At 45.1% G+C, this 15,566-nt stretch overlaps 1 protein-coding gene across 1 annotated transcript in view; it reads left to right on the plus strand.

Moving 5' to 3' along the window:
* The first annotated feature begins 281 nt into the window (after positions 1-281).
* PLEKHD1 (pleckstrin homology and coiled-coil domain containing D1) overlaps positions 282-15,566 on the plus strand; it is a 38,796-nt gene continuing 23,511 nt past the window's right edge. The window contains exons 1-3 of the mRNA XM_067558133.1: positions 282-624; positions 14,034-14,127; positions 15,164-15,253. Of these exons, the coding sequence (XP_067414234.1) occupies positions 476-624; positions 14,034-14,127; positions 15,164-15,253 (333 nt within the window). The 5' untranslated portion in view covers positions 282-475. The remainder of the gene's footprint in view (positions 625-14,033; positions 14,128-15,163; positions 15,254-15,566) is intronic.

Raw genomic sequence — 15,566 nt, forward strand, 5'->3', positions numbered from 1 at the left:
GAGGAACTCATGAGCAGGCGCAAGACTTTGGGGCATCTGTGACAGAAACAGAAGCCTGGCAATTTGCAGCCTGTCCCCCTCTGACTTTCCTCTGGGGCTCCTGAGTGTTCAGTGCAATAACCATCCTCACAGCCTGGCTCACACACAGATAATTAGGCTTGCTGCATTATTTCTGAGTGCACTCGCGCGCTCTCTCTGTATTCCTGGTCTGTTCCTCTTTTCAGTCCTGTCTTGTGGGCTGGGATGTTTTCTCTCCCTGTAATGCATCACAAAGTGATACACTCTCATCATCTCTGCATCAGGGGGAGAATTATTGACTGAGCACTGAGCAGTCCCGTTATTGATTTAAACCATAGCCTCAATCTCTCTGTCTCTCTTTCGGAGTGGCTGGTGATGTCCTTCTGGTCTATTGCATTTAATCGGATTCCCCGAGCTGCCAGGCAAAGGGGGAGAGTTGGAGCAAAATCCACCTAAAATGTTCACTTCAAAATCCAACTCTGTCTCCCCTTCTCCGTCCATGGAACAAGCAGACTCGGATGCCTTGGATATCAGCACCAAAGTGCAGTTATATGGCGTACTCTGGAAGAGACCCTTTGGGAGGCAGTCTGCCAAATGGTCCAGGAGGTAAGCTGCTGGATTTGGCTGTGAGATGCAGTCACTGTGGGACTCCCTGGCTGGTCAGGGAAAAATGCAAAGTTCTAGAGGGGAGGGGAAGGCTAGTTAAGCAGCTAGACCCTAGAGGGTGTGACAAGCTGGGGCAGAGAGGATAAAACAGCAGGTATTCAATCAGATGTGTTTCAATCTGAAGGAGCTGTAGGGTGAGCAGGGAAAGATACAAAAGCAGGTTCCAAGTGAGATGGTGAAGACTCAAAGACGGGTTAGCTTCGCTGTGGGAATCTCTGGGGTCAGCTCCCCCATTCTGAGATTGCTGTGCACACAGGGCATCCCAGCCTGTTTCCTTCTAGCTCTGCTAACCCCTGTGCCATATACATGTTACTTCAACATTGGAACTGGTGTAGAATGTTATATTGTGATAATTGTGTGGCAGCAGCCGAGGTTGTGTGTCTACTTTGTCCTGGAGTTGTGAGGCTTGATTCATTAGTGTTTGTAAAGCGCTGTGAGATACTTGGATGTTAGATTATTGTAGTGAGTTGGCTAGCGTGTATGTGTATTACTGCCTTCTGTGGGGTGGAATCAGAACCGCTTCACTGTGTGTCATGGATGCTATACTGCTAACAGCAAAAAGTGATTCTCCTTTCGCTTCTGCGGATGGAGAGTATGAGTTCTATCCCCACTCTTGCTATCAAGTTCCAAATGGTCATGGTGTGTTGCATAGTGATAACCAGGAAGTTGTAGGCTATACCTTGGTTACTGTAATATCTGGGTAAAAGTATGTACAGTACTTTACTACCAAAAGGGTGTGTGTGTTTGTTTCGTGTTAATGTTATTTCAGTATAAGGTTCACCACATTTAAAAAAATTTTCCAGTGACCCGCAAACAACAAAAGGTGACGATTTACATATATGCTTTTTAATATAACACTTCACACTTTTATCCCACCTTCCATTTGAGGCTCTCATTACATGTTACACGCTCAAATGGATTAAGCCTTTCAACATCCCTGAGAGGCAGGGAAATACCATTATCAGTCTGTATTGTGGTTTTTACAGTTCAGATACGAGTCTAGCAGTTAAGAGACCTCTATTTCTCTTCTGCTATTGTCAGTGATTTGCTCTGCGGTCTTTGGCAAGTGACTTAACATTTCTGAGTTTCAGCTTACGCTTCTGTAAAAAAGGGATGATAATTCTTCTTCAGGAAGGGGCTTTGCCACCACCTGTTGAGAGCACTGTACAAAGGCACAAATATTATTTATTTAGTCCTATTTTACAGATGGGGAAACTGAGGCACATAGTAGTTAAGTCACTTGTCTTCTCGTGGGGCCTTGTGCGACAGAACTAGCAATGGAATCCAGGTCTCCTGATTCCCAATTTTGTGCTGGAACTGCAAGACCACCCCAATTGGAATTTATAGAAATGTTATCAGAAAAATAATTTGACATTACCAGAGAGGTGGCTTCATGTGTGTGTGTGTGTGTGTGTGTGTGTGTGTGTGTACTGCAAAATTTTTCTGCAAACTGTGGCATTATTTTCTGGGCCGTGATTTGTGATAAGTACAAACATTTGTTAAATGGATTGTGTTTCAAAACAAATGTGATTGTGCTACTGAAAGGAGCCCAGGATTGGTGTTTTCCCAGCAAGAGAGAATAATCAAGGGCAAGATCTCCTCCAAGGCACATTAAAAGGTGTCCTTAAAATGCCCATTTACTCTCTTGCAACCAAACTGTCCAGCTTTATCTGACATTTGAGTCATTATTTATTTAACACTAAGCTATTCCTAGAAGTCACCCCCTTCTGCACAGAGTTGTAAATATTTTAGTGATAGCAGGTGGCAAGAGTATGGGAGGGACAATCATGAGACAGCAATGGGATGGGGTGTCCACTGCAACTGGAACAATCAGGCACCCTGGGAGAAAAGAAATGGGAAGTGATTTGGGCTTGGCAGGAAAATAATTGGTAAGGCGTTCCAAACTCAAGAGGCTGGGTAAATGGTGAACGGGAACAAGAAGGAGCCAGGAGGCATGAAGAGAATGGGGAGATGTATGGGGGGGTGTCTTCATTGCGGTTGACTGGGGTGATTGTCATTGGGTCTGAGCACCCAGGTTAGCTCAGCCCAGGGGCAAGTGCCCCCACTGCAAAGCCCTACTTGCATTACTGTGTCCTCACTGGTTCTCTATTTACCCACGTGTGTCTGTGGCAAGAGCTCATGGTTCCTTGGGAGAGAATCCTAGAGCATCTCAGTGCAATCTGTTACATCAATTGCAGGATAACTTGTCTGTCCTTTGCAGGGAATTGTGGGAAGGTGTTGGAGGACTGTCAGCACTTGGGTGATTTTCACCTACTGGGGAGTTTGGGCTAGAACCAGCGTAAGAGCCTGGGTTGACTTTTGCAGTGAAAACATATCCTAGGAAGGAAAGGGAGAAGCCTAGAAGCAAAGCAAATGGAAGGCTGGGGCACAAGAGGTTATAGGGGTCTTGAAAGCAAGGGGTCTGGAAGAAAAGCAAAAATGGAGTGGCACTGGGTCCTGGAAGATAAAAAGAGAGTTTGAGTGGGGAAAGGGAATTAAGATGGACCACTGGAAAAAATAGGACGTAAACTTGTTGAGGTTCTCAGGTTCTGCAGCATGTAGAACTTTTCTCAGATTTTCCCATCCCTTGTTTCCTTATGATCCCGCCCTGCAAGCCTCCCAATTGGGATGTGTATTTGCATCAGTGCACATTACAGATGACAATCCCCTGCAGAGCTCCCAGGGCTTTTAAAATGTCACATGTCAGGATTTGCAGACGGCTGGATTTAAGATGCTGTGTCACCAATTTCTGCCTAGAGATGCTAGCTCTTGAAGTTCTCAATAGAACCAGCATTATTTGCTCAAGCACAGAAAGGTTTTGCTGTGAAATCAAGTCTCTTGCATGCTTGGGTAAACTAATCGTGGTGGGGCTCAAGAAATAATCCATCCATCCCCATGTACAGCAAAACATGGTTGGTCAGGTATGGTAGTTCTAAGGATAGGAGGACAGGTGTTTTTCAGCTTAATTTAAATTAATGGGTATTATTGGCCAATGCTGGAGAGAGGTGACTTGATGCACTAGTGGTCTGTTGATTATGGCAAAGCCTTTGTTGTTATGAAATCCTATTATTATGTATTTATAGGTTACAATTATTCATCTAGTTAGTATTTATACACAGTACTCTAGGTGTGCATGGCACCTTGCATAGAACATAAAGGCCCATTCCCTGCCCTGAGTCAACTACAACCTAAGTGAGGTATGACATCAGTGATGTGAGGATAGCCGAAATCAGGACATGAGGGAAGAAGGCTTGCCCAGATAAAGGTGTGCAGTTGCTAGAGCTGCATGCTACGTGTTGTGTTGGTTGGTTCCTGCTTATAGGGTTGTGCAAAGGTCATTGCTGGAGAGACTGGGAAGAAATGTATTTAGAGGAGGGATTTAGTGGTGTGGATGGGCTACTTGATCAGGCAGGTCACTCCAGACATGGGCAGCAACTTTTTACTGATAGCCAAAGTTTCGCCCAGCTCATAACAAGCCTACGTCTGCACTACATCATTTACAGCAGCACAGCTGCACCACTGAAGTAATTTGTAGTGTACACACAGCCTTTGTTAGGGGTTGATTTAAAACTCCCATTGAGGTTGGTAACTGTGATTACTCACCCTTCACTTAGCATCCACTGTAAGTATAAGCCCCACCTAAGCCAATCGCTGTGTGTGAACCTGCCCTGCAGCTATGGGCTGAATATTGTTTTCAGTAGGGTTGTGGGTGGGAGGAAGGGTGGGTGACAAAGTTTTGCTGCCATCACTGCCAGTGTAGACAAGGCCTAAGACCCTGAGATCAGGTTTCTACATGAATACCTATTTCCTTTATCCCTCTCACAAGTGCCTTTTGCCGGTGGAGAATTTAATATTAAAATAAAGAGAAGGGATACAGAACTGATTTTATTATTAATTTTTCATATTGAATTAAAACCCCCCATTTTCAATGTAAGTGAAGGAGCTAGAGCTGCAGAATTCAGGGACCTTGCCAGCGAAAATAGGTCTAACGGGCTACAGAGTGCATGGGGAGTTGAGGTTACTAATTAACACGTTATGTTGGAATGCTGATGATACTAGCCACCTAATCTAGACCCTGTGCCGTTATTATAGCCATGTACTGTAGAGCCAGTTTGGGTGGATGGAAGAGCAGGGTTAAAAAGCAAGTAGGGGGAGACCTTCAGAGATCAGAGCAGCTGTCATTTGCAGCAGTGTCAGCAAATGTTGGCTGCAGGCCAGCTGGAAAAACAAGTTTGCCTAGACGAGTCCCCTTAGTTAGAATTTTATTATGTAGCCGTCCCATCACTTTCCATATATACATACACCACACTGCCCTCCCCACCTCCTGTCTCAGCATGCACAGCGGAAATGCTGTTTCCTGCCTTGGGACTGTCAATGCCAGCGGTTGGAATGGTGCAAATATAGATCAATGGAAATTAATCCATCTACTAGTGTAATGAGGAATTCAGCTTCTGACCCCCTGAAGAAATGTCATTGACAATACCCGGCTCAATCAAACTAAGTGCTTGTGACTGAATAAACTTAGGGACAGAGAGTGGGGGTATATGGACCAAATCCTGCAGTGCTGGCTTAGACTAACCTATTGAAGTCAAGTGTAAAGACTCCTGTGTAAAGACAGCAGGATTTGGCCTGTGTGTATAAATAAGAGAGAACGGACCTGATTCTCCTTCGCCCCTGGTATAGTATACAAGATCAGAATAGCAGCAAGCTTACACTCACTATGCAGTGGTGTAAATAACTGCAGAGGGTGCAAGGTAATGGAGAATCAGGTGAAGGCTCCTGCAGAGATCAGAGGGCTCCAGAAGCAGCAGAGAGAAGGGCTGTGACAAAGAGATAAAGGTCACATATGCTGTGACGCAAAGCCCAAGTTATTCCATTTGGTTGCTGGTCTCAGTTACTGATCCAGAGCTGCTGGGGGAGGTCTGGTGCTGGAACAAGGCTGAGTTTATCTGTCATTATTGTGACATCTGCGTGCTGTGCTTTGTATAAGCAATCATCTGAAGTGATATTAGCAGCATCCTCTCCAACCCGGGAGGAAAGAGAGAGAGATTAACGCCTCAAGCGATGCAAGTTCTTTCATTGGAAAACAGGTCCCTTGCAAGCAACCCCTGGAGAGAGAAGTAGCCGTCTGTGTTCCCTGACTGGACTCTGCTGGTGATTTTGGCCAGTAAAGTCCCAGGTGGGTGACTGCTATGGTATGGAGCAGCTTTGGAAAGAAATTTCTGTTGCCTTTTCTCCCTGCAGCTGTGCTTACCCCCGCCCCCATGATCCCTCAGCTAGCAACTCAGCCCTTGCCCTGCCCCTAAGGCGCTAATGCTGCTGCGGTTGCACATCATGACCTTACTTTCCAGCAGCATGGCCGCTCCAGGCAGCTCAGAAAAAAAACGTTGGCAGTGGAAATATTCATTCACAGGGGACTGAAGGGCTTGGAACTGATGAAGAGGCTTTCCCACCTTAAATTGTCTGGCTGAATCCTGCCTACGGCTCTTATCCTGTAGGTGGTGACATGTGGTCAGCCTGCTGTGGCCATGTGGTGCCCATGGCAACAGATGGGGCTCTGTGCGGGTACAGCAGTCTACCTGAGCGCTAACACTTTCAGGATCAAGGCCTAAGCTGGCCGTGCCTGCAAGCTCTTGCCATCTCGCAGCTATTTGGTGACCTGTGAGGAATGCGATGGGGGGGGGAGTGGTCTCAATCCAACTTCCAGTGCACAAATGTGAGCTCCCCCTCCAAAACCCACTCCCACTGATTGGCACCATAATGGCCATGTCAGCAGATGTCCAGGCCTTGGAGAGGGAACGCCCCTCTGCTCATTGGAAGTGGTCCCTCCAGGTCAGGGGTTACGTTAGAGCTGACCAGCGGTTGAGAAGTTGCTGCCGTTTTCCTGTAGCTGCTCTGTGGATAAACAGAGGCTGTCAGTCTCCAGAGCGCTCCTTGGCTATGAAAACCATAGGCACTCTACGCTGTAACTTTTGAAAAAGTGTTACTTCAGAGCACACTGTGGATGTCCCGATTTACATGCTGCAAGGATTGATTCTCACCATGTGCCTGCCCTGAAAAGGCCTGGCACAGCTGACTCCCCATCCCGGAGGGAAAGAAAAAGGGGTGCAGTTAAGCAAAAGCCCCCACCTCCTGGTTCAATATTGAGGTGCTCTGCATACCTGTTTCCCATAGCATGGCCTTCACCACGGTCCCCTTTTCCAGCCTGAACTCTCCAGAATGTAAGACAGACCAGGACAGCCTGTAATTATCCTGAGTGGCAGAACAAAGGACAGATGCTGCAGCTTCACAGCTGGCTTGTTTTTAAGGCCACTACTGTCCTAGTTTTCCTGGGAAAATCATCCTGGTCCAGCATCTGGGACTGGCTCTATTTAATCTTGGACCAGTGCCAAAAAAGCACAGCTAGACTGATGCGCCCATGACAGTTTTAAAGTCTTGATGATCTTCATACTTGTGTGTGGCCCTTTATCTCTTCAAAACTCTTTGCAAACATTAACCAACCAACCTCATTAGCCATTAGTGCTAGAAAAATGGCACTTTGTCACCAGAGGTCGGAGACCTCCGCTTCCCCGTGGTATATAGCTTTGCTTTCTAACCCGTGAAGATCACAACGTCTCAGACTTTACATTCATATAATTCTGATATAATTTCTTCTCAATTCCTACTTCAATTGTAACATGATTTCAGGGGCCGCTACCTTGAGATTGGCTAAAGCTAGAAGCAAATATGGTAGCTGGAACCGCTCTCAGAGCTGGTTATGTAGTTTCCAAGTGGCATAAAGCAACTGTGCCAAATTCTTCTTTCAGTTACATTGATGTGCAAGGGGAATCTGGCCCACTGAGCCTAATTCAACCCTGGTGTAACTCAAGTGAATTCAGTAAAGTCACCCTAGGGAGAATTCCAGCCCATTGTTTCTGGCACTAGTGTTATGGGCATAACGTTGGAAAAATGGAAGATGAGAATATGAGTGATATGATTTTAGGGAGCCATCTGCTGTAACCTACAGAGGTGGATTTAAAAGAGAGGTTCTGCAGGCAAATGAAATGAGGGGCCCAATGGCAGAGTGTCACATTTAGGGGATGGGGAGCCAAAGAGTTGCAGGTGACCTGCAAGATTCAAAAGGCTAATGTTTCCATTGTGCAACATTTCATGCTTTTTGTTTGTTCCATTCTCTTCTCACCTGTCCCTTACCTTCCCTTTCGTTCTCCTGCCAGTTTGTTTTTCTCCCTTCCCGCCCCTCCCACAATCTCATCCTGTCTCCCCACTATCCCGGTTTTTCCTCCCATTCCCCAAGATTTCACCACCTACTGCATAAACTAATTCTGTGTTTCTCAGCCCTCTGCTATTGTGTGTGTCAGCCCCATACTTCTCTGGGTCTTTTGCTCCCCTCTTCACACAGCCTTAGCCATCTCCCCCTTCAAGGTCTCTCAGTGTCTTAGATTGTGATGTGATGACTTTGTCCTGGAGGTCAAAGTTTATAAAGTAGCAACCTTACGATGATAGCCTTCCTGGTAGGGAGAGAGCATGATATATGTGTGTAACATGTAATGAGGTGCCCATGAATAATCCAGATTTGAAATTATTTTCTTTTCCTCTATTATTATTCACATGTATTGTTTTATTATTTAAATTATCATTGAATTCTATTTAATTTATTTATAATCCCAAATCCCCGTGGATTCTGCCAACTTCTCAGCAGTCAGGATTTTAACATTTCATTAATCCACCAGGACAGCACTGCTCAGAGCTCAGCTCTGTTTTCTCAGGAGCAAAATATAAATCATAGGGATTATCGAGAGCACTAACCAACCAAAAAACCTAATACTAAACTATAGATCTTGGATTTAAAGGGGGGTTCTACTAGATTATGAATTACACATACTTTAAAAAATAAATGTCCTTCTCTGTGTTGCCAATAACATCTGATGTTGAAACTGAAATAATTTGTAAAAAAAATATCCTTTTCACAATTTACACTGTTTACTGCTTGCATTTTTCTCATTGCATTAGACTGCTCCATTTTGTATTTGTGTCTAGTCAGTTTCACTTTCTGATTTCCATGCACTAGCATAGTGCTGCAAGGTTTGAGCTGCAAGCTCTGTAGGAGAAGATCTGTTTAAAATATTATTTTTTAATTTGTTGCAGAAGTGGCGCGAGATCTAAATCTGACACAGTGTCACTGTGCTAGATCTTACAGTCTTCTGGGTTAATGGTCAAGGGTAACAGGTGTATGAAACAAATGGCCAGTGTGTTGGCATGCAGCCAAGGGGGAACAAAGGATCAAAATTAGCCTGTCAGCAGGAATGGATATTTCTGATGTCTCTCCTGGGCACCATGACAGAGCACTTTAGATTTAGTGAGGTAGAAGTAACCCCTGGGTGCCTGCAGGTCTGGAGCTGCTGCAGCAGTAAATGCTGATGCATTTTCCATTAGTGTGAACGTATTGGAAAATCCTGACTCTCTTGTCACTCAGAGGTGAGACCTAAATGGAACCACTGTGTCAGGAGCGGGAGAGGTCACACAGAGCCATATTCAGATTTGGCAAATGGGCTTTGATCTTTTTGAAACAGTAATGGCAAAGGATGCTGGAGGCATGGGCATGTCTCAGCCCCCTCCCTTCTCTGGCTCTCTCAGTCCATCCCATACAGTCCCTAGGGCTTAGTGTAAACCCTGGACCCTGACATGGGCCAGCAAGTAACTCACAGGATAGACCTGAGATTTCTAAAGATACCTGGGAGAGTGTTGTCAAGATCCACTGAAGGTACGGTGAGCCAGCTGGCCAGTCCAATAATAATCATTGCCAGGATAACCTGAAATCTTTTTTGAAACACGGAGGAAAGAGAAAACATTTAGCCCCCTGTGCTGTCAGCAGGGCAACTCTGCGGATATCCCGGGGTGTGAAAGTTTGGTGTATGTGACACCTACTCTCAGACATAAGTGTCCTGCCCTCAGAATCACCAATCTGCTAATTAGTGTTTATTCTAACTATGTAATATTGGCTGAGTTTGGTGTCATTCAGTGTGTTTGTACTCTGAAATACTACTAAAAGGGGGGTATTGTGGGGCTCCCAGTTTGTTGTGTCTCTCAATAATTTCCATCTCAAAATAATGATACAAAGGGAAAAAAAAACATTTGTCTAGAGCTCTTAGGCCTGTAACATCAACCTGGAGTCTGAGAGTCAAGCTGGGTTCTTTCCTTGCAGTGCATCATCAATAATAATAAGATTAGGTCGGTGCAACCCTATTGTCTTTAGCAGGGTTACACAGGTGAATCTGACTGAAATTGAGCAAACAATTCTGGGGTTGATGCAGAATATGGAAAAGACTGTGTCTCTCTTAGCTGTTAAGCAAGTTTTAAGATTTAGTCCTTAAGTCACCAGTTCTGCTGAGTAAGACGGTGCCACTGTGACAGTCATTTTTCACTGTCCTCTGGACTGAGATTGTCCAGGTTCAAGATGTTTCTTTCTCTCTCCACTTCTTGTGCAGTTTAATTTAATCTGGCTCAATGAAGGCAGTTGTTGTTGTTTCTAATTCTGCTTGGCATGTGGTCTATTAAACGCTTACACTTCAAACACAAGAGAGAGGAACCTGCGTTTCAGTAAGAGGAGGAGCAGCAGAGATAGTAAAGGAACAACTTGAGTAAACAGTTCAGAGGTGTGCACTGAGGTGCTGTGATGGTTCAGCAAGAGGGTGTGCAAACTCGCACATCACCATCTGTTAGCAAGTGTACAGCAAAGCACTGACAGTGGCTGCACATGAGGCCACCCATCGCTTTGCCAGCTGGAGGAAAGGCAAGGCTGAGGCTCCTCTCAGGGGTAAATGGAGAAATTCATAACCACTGGTAGTGGGACAGGTGCACGAGAATGAAATAGTGGTCAATAGTTTCTGTTCAGATGATTCGTTGTAGAGAGAGCTACCATGGCCACTGATCCTTTTTTGACCCAACGATAAGCAAGAAGTGAGTTTACACTGAGTGGTTCTTTTACATCTAGAGCGATGCTGCTGGACTGAGTGCAGGAGCAGGTCCTTGTGTGTGGAACACAATGCAGAGCAGCCAGCCAGGCCTGAGCTGCTGAGAGTGTGAATCAAAAGGGCTATGTTCTGCTGATGCAGCAAACTGCCTTCCCTTTGCCTAGGGTGACCAGATAGCAAGTGTGAAAAATTGGGTTGGGGGTCAGGGGTAATAGGTACCTATATAAGAAAAAGCCCTGAATATTGGGACTGTCCCTAAAAAATCAGGACATCTGGTCACCACTCCGGAAATGCACACAGTCCAAAATCTACTCCTGGGCAAGGGTGACTGGGGTCTGAGGTTTTGCAAGTTTCTCAAGCTGTTTATGTTCACAAAACATTTGGCTGTAAAGCCAGGGCAGAGACCAACTGCCCGTTGTTAAAGATCTCATGGCACTTTTCAGAAGACTAAGCACTGACCAGATTCCAAGCTGGATGATTACACTCTGCCTAATTCAAATTATCGCTGCAATTTTTTTTTTTGGGGGGGGGGGGGGAAGGGGTAGAAGATTATTGCTAACTTGGTCTCTTCAACTGCTGCATAGTGTTGCTGGGCTCTCCTGTACTAAGACACAGCTGCTTAGTTCCACCCGACAGACGTCTGCATTGCAGTGGTGGGCAGAGTGCATTCAACAGGAACAGCCATTCTGGATCGGAGCCATTGTCCATCTAGCCAAGTATCCTGTCTCTGACAGTGGTCAGCACCAGGTGCTGCAGAGGAAAGTGCAAGATCTGTGCAAAGAGCACAGCTGTTATCATTACCGGCCCATGGTGCTGGTGCGCCTCTCCTGTTTACACTGGGGGGAGGGGGTAAAATGGGCCCCTAGCACAGAAGCGTGTAGGGAAGACCCCACACACAGTGTGAGGGTAGTAGTTTTCTAGGGGGTGCTCCCCCCCCAGGTGGCTTTTGGGAAAAACTGCAGAGAGGAGCCAGCCCGACTCCAGCTGGCAGGGGCGGAAGAGCCCAAAGCAGGGACCTTGGGACATTCCGAAAACTTTCTAGTGTTGACTGGGATTTCTCTGTCCCTGTGCTGATTGGCTGATTGCTCCAACCCTCCTCTCCCTCACAGTCTCTTCACCTCAGCTTCACTCCACACCTGCCCCTCTTACCCCCTTCCCTTCTCTTTTCTTTCCATTTAACTGATCCCCTCCTAGCCCCCCCCCCAATAAATAAATCAATCATGGCACTAACATGCTGTTAGCTGTCATCACACCCATTATTCTGTGTGTCCTGCCCCTTCCCCCCATCCCATGTCTGTCTTAACTATTTAAATTGTAAGCTCCTCAGGGCAGGGGCTGTCTGTTACTCTCTGTCTGTACAACACCTAGCACAACGGGATTTTATCTTGTCTGGCTCCTAGGCACTACTGTAATCAATACTGGTATTAATAATAATACAAATAAATATGGGATTAGTCTGCCTGCAGGGGGAAGTTTCTTCCTGACCCCTGTTAGTGGGTGGTTTATGCCCTGACACATGAAGGGTTATAGCCCTTCTCATTTTTTTATCCTGTCTAATGGAACTTGGGAATATTTTCATTGTTCACATAAACAACTCATTCTTTTTTGAATCTTACTAAGATCTTGGCCTCCGGACCTTGGGATAGCAACTTCCATAGATGTGTTTTGTGTTGTGTAAAAGAGTATTTCCTCTTGTCAGTTTTAAATGTGTTGCCTTTCATTTTCATCGAGGATCCCCTTGTTCTTGTATAAGGAAAGGCTTACCTTCCTTGTGCCACTAATTATTTTTTAAACCTCTGTCATGTCCCCATTAAACAAAGGAATCTGCTCTTCTCTTTGCATGGCAGTTTTTCCATGCCTCTCATAACTGGATCCCTTCTGTTTCTGCTCTGCCCTATTTGAGCTAGGGTGACTAGAAGAGAACTCAGTGTACCAGAGGAGAGAGTGCCAGTGCTTTATAAAATGGTCTTCTGATACCGTCCGCATTATTTGCTATGTCTCTATTATATGTTAACAAAAATGCTAAAAGGAAATAAAATACATTTAAAAGTAAATAAATAAAGCCCTGTAACAAATAAACCAACTAATCCATCAGATAAAACAAACAAAAACTATCAAGTCAGAGGAGATTTTCCCCAAAAAAGGAGAAGCGCTAGAGTTTCCATTAAGTCCACTAGGGATTTTGCTATTTCTGTATTTTGACTGGTGCTTCAGAGGGTTTTGTTGAGCCATCCAGTGTCCCCCCCAACCCCAGTCTTTTTCCTAAGTAGTTAATTTTGAACTGTTCATATGGAAATGAATTATTCCTTACACTGTGTATTGCTTTCCATGTTTTTCAACACTGCATTTCATCTTCTATCATGTTGTTCTTTCACTTTGGTGGGTCCCTTGGAAGTATCTCAGTTTTTCTCTAGATTTGATTAATCTACATAATTTTGTGGTGCAATTTTTGCTACTTCATTGTTCACCCCTTTTTGCAGGTTATTGATAAATGTACTGAAGAACAGTAATCCTAAAACCAGAATCTCAGCTGGTATAAATTGTCATAGCTCCATTGATTTCTCCTCCGTATTAACGTTTTATCATATTGAAAATTGACCACTGAACCCTGCTCTTTGTTTTTTGTTTCTTAGCCAGCTTCTGCACACTGCAGTACCTTATGTCTTAACTCATGAATTCCTAAATAGAGGAAGGCCTTTGTCAATAGCATTTTGAAAGTCCAAATAAGTTACAGCTGGGTGCACCTTCACTCACAATTTTGAGGCAATGCTCAAAGAATTCTAATAGCAAGGAAGCCTGATTTTTTCCTTTACAGAAGCTGTGATGTTTTGTGCCTGTCATACCATGTTCATCTGGGTATAGCTAAACATAACCAAACAGAGCAAGAAAGAGTTAATGTGATACATATTTGAGAGAATTCTATTTCCTTTGTATTTCCAGATGACAAAGAATGACAACTTTGTCAGGTTCTCTGCTCAGTAATTCCCAGGAAAACTATTTTCCATTCTTTAGTGGAGTGAGCACAGGACAGGGCACAAGGAACTTCAACGTTCTAATCCCACCGCTGACACTGATTCACTGGGCCAACTTCACCACTGGTATATAATACTACTACAACTCTATTGTCTTTGACAGTGGTGCATCCATTTATGCCAACTGTAATTTGAATTGCTGAATGACCTTGAGCAAGTCACTTAACCTCTCTTTGCCTAAATTTGTCTATCTGTAGAATGGGAATAAAAAAAAACCCTTCCAGTTCAGAGAGCTGTTGTAAAGATAAATTAGGTAATGTTTGTTCAGTGCTCTGATGAAGTAAGTGCTCTAAAAAAGATAAATATTAGTAGGAATGTATTGCTTTTCTTCTCTTCTGCCTTTCAGGTTCTTCATTATCAAGGAGAGTTTTCTGCTTTACTATTCTGAGAGTGAAAAGAAGAGCTTTGAAAGCAATAAGTACTTCAATATCCACCCCAAGGTGAGCACACCCCAGCAATTTCCTCTCTGACTCCAGCTGGCCTCTCTCAGGCATATGGAGAGCAGAACAGGCAGGTCTCTGACTCCAGCCCTTGTAATTAGATCCAGAGGAACCTCCGAAAAGTGTGAGGACACAAAAACTGAAATTAATTCAGGTTCCCCACTACCACACCAGCTGTTTGCAGAGTATAAATCTAATATCATGATATTGGATTTATACCCTGGCTTGTTTTAGCAATTTCATAATCATACAGTCGGTCCCTGGAATAGCCTCTGCAATTCTAGCCCCCTGATCAGGGGCTTTATTACTTTACTCATCACTAATTGTAATTACTCCATAGTCACCTATGCTGGCAAATACCATTAGAAGCCCACTAAAGCACCCAGCTGCAGCATAGGGAAGTGAACTCGGGACCCGCAGCTCCCTGGGTTTTATCACCTGAGCTAAAGCAGAATGTTGATTTGCTTTTACTGGTATTAGTCAGTCTCTTGTTCTCTGTGGACCTCCGGCCTCTTCAGCACAACATGAGCACACACACGTTAGCCGGTCCGTTTCCATCCGGCACTGGGCAGCCATACATTATGTACACGGGAAAGAGAACCACTTAGGGAAATGAAGCCTATACGTGGGGACACTACCTCCTCACATTAGCTCCTGTAGGGATGCCCTCCAGTAGAACGGTTTTTAGAGCAATGGGAAGAGCCGCACATCCTTGACAAAACAGCTCCCATTCCCCATCACCTGCATATGTCTGCCACCAGCTGGGGTGGACAGGACGGGGATCTCTTTGAAGCCAGCTAATACCTCCATTTAATCAGCTGTAGGGAGTTCCCTTGTGTGATGTGAGGCGCTCCTGCTTCTCAGGAACTAAGCAGACTGCCTTCATGATGCTTCCAGCACAGGGGAAGGGCCAGGAGCGCAAAGACTGGGGCTAGGAATCACTGTCCAGTTTCTGATGTTAATCGTTTATGATTAGGCCTTGCAGCTGCTCAGTGAGGTTTTACTGACTGATTTAAATTCTCTGGTTCATCACTAGGGCGTTATCCCGCTGGGGGGCTGCATCGTGGAAGCCAAAGAGGAGCCCAACATGCCTTTTGCCATGAAGATCTCCCATGAGGACTTCCACGTGCGTGAACTTTTCCCTTTTCAGGTCAATGAACAGAGTGCTGGTGAAAGGTGCTGGATTGACAGCCCTGGAATTGCTGTCCTTTGATTTGCAGCCCTCCCCGCCATGGCCCACTGTCCTCCCAGTGTGTCTCAACCCCACTTGGGACAGTCTTCCTACTCTATTCTGACACTTTGGTTCCAGCAGGTGGAAGCTAGTTAGTACCAGTGGCAGTTTCTGTATTACCTGCATCCACTAGGAACCTGAACAGGGATGGGGGTCATTTACTGCATAATGTGGGGCACATATGTAGCATGTGCTGACATCAGCATCT

This window comes from Emydura macquarii, unplaced genomic scaffold, assembly GCF_026122565.2.
Source record: "Emydura macquarii macquarii isolate MOO-44397 ecotype Brisbane River unplaced genomic scaffold, CSIRO-AGI_Emac_v2 contig_1876, whole genome shotgun sequence".
NCBI lineage: Eukaryota > Metazoa > Chordata > Testudines > Chelidae > Emydura > Emydura macquarii.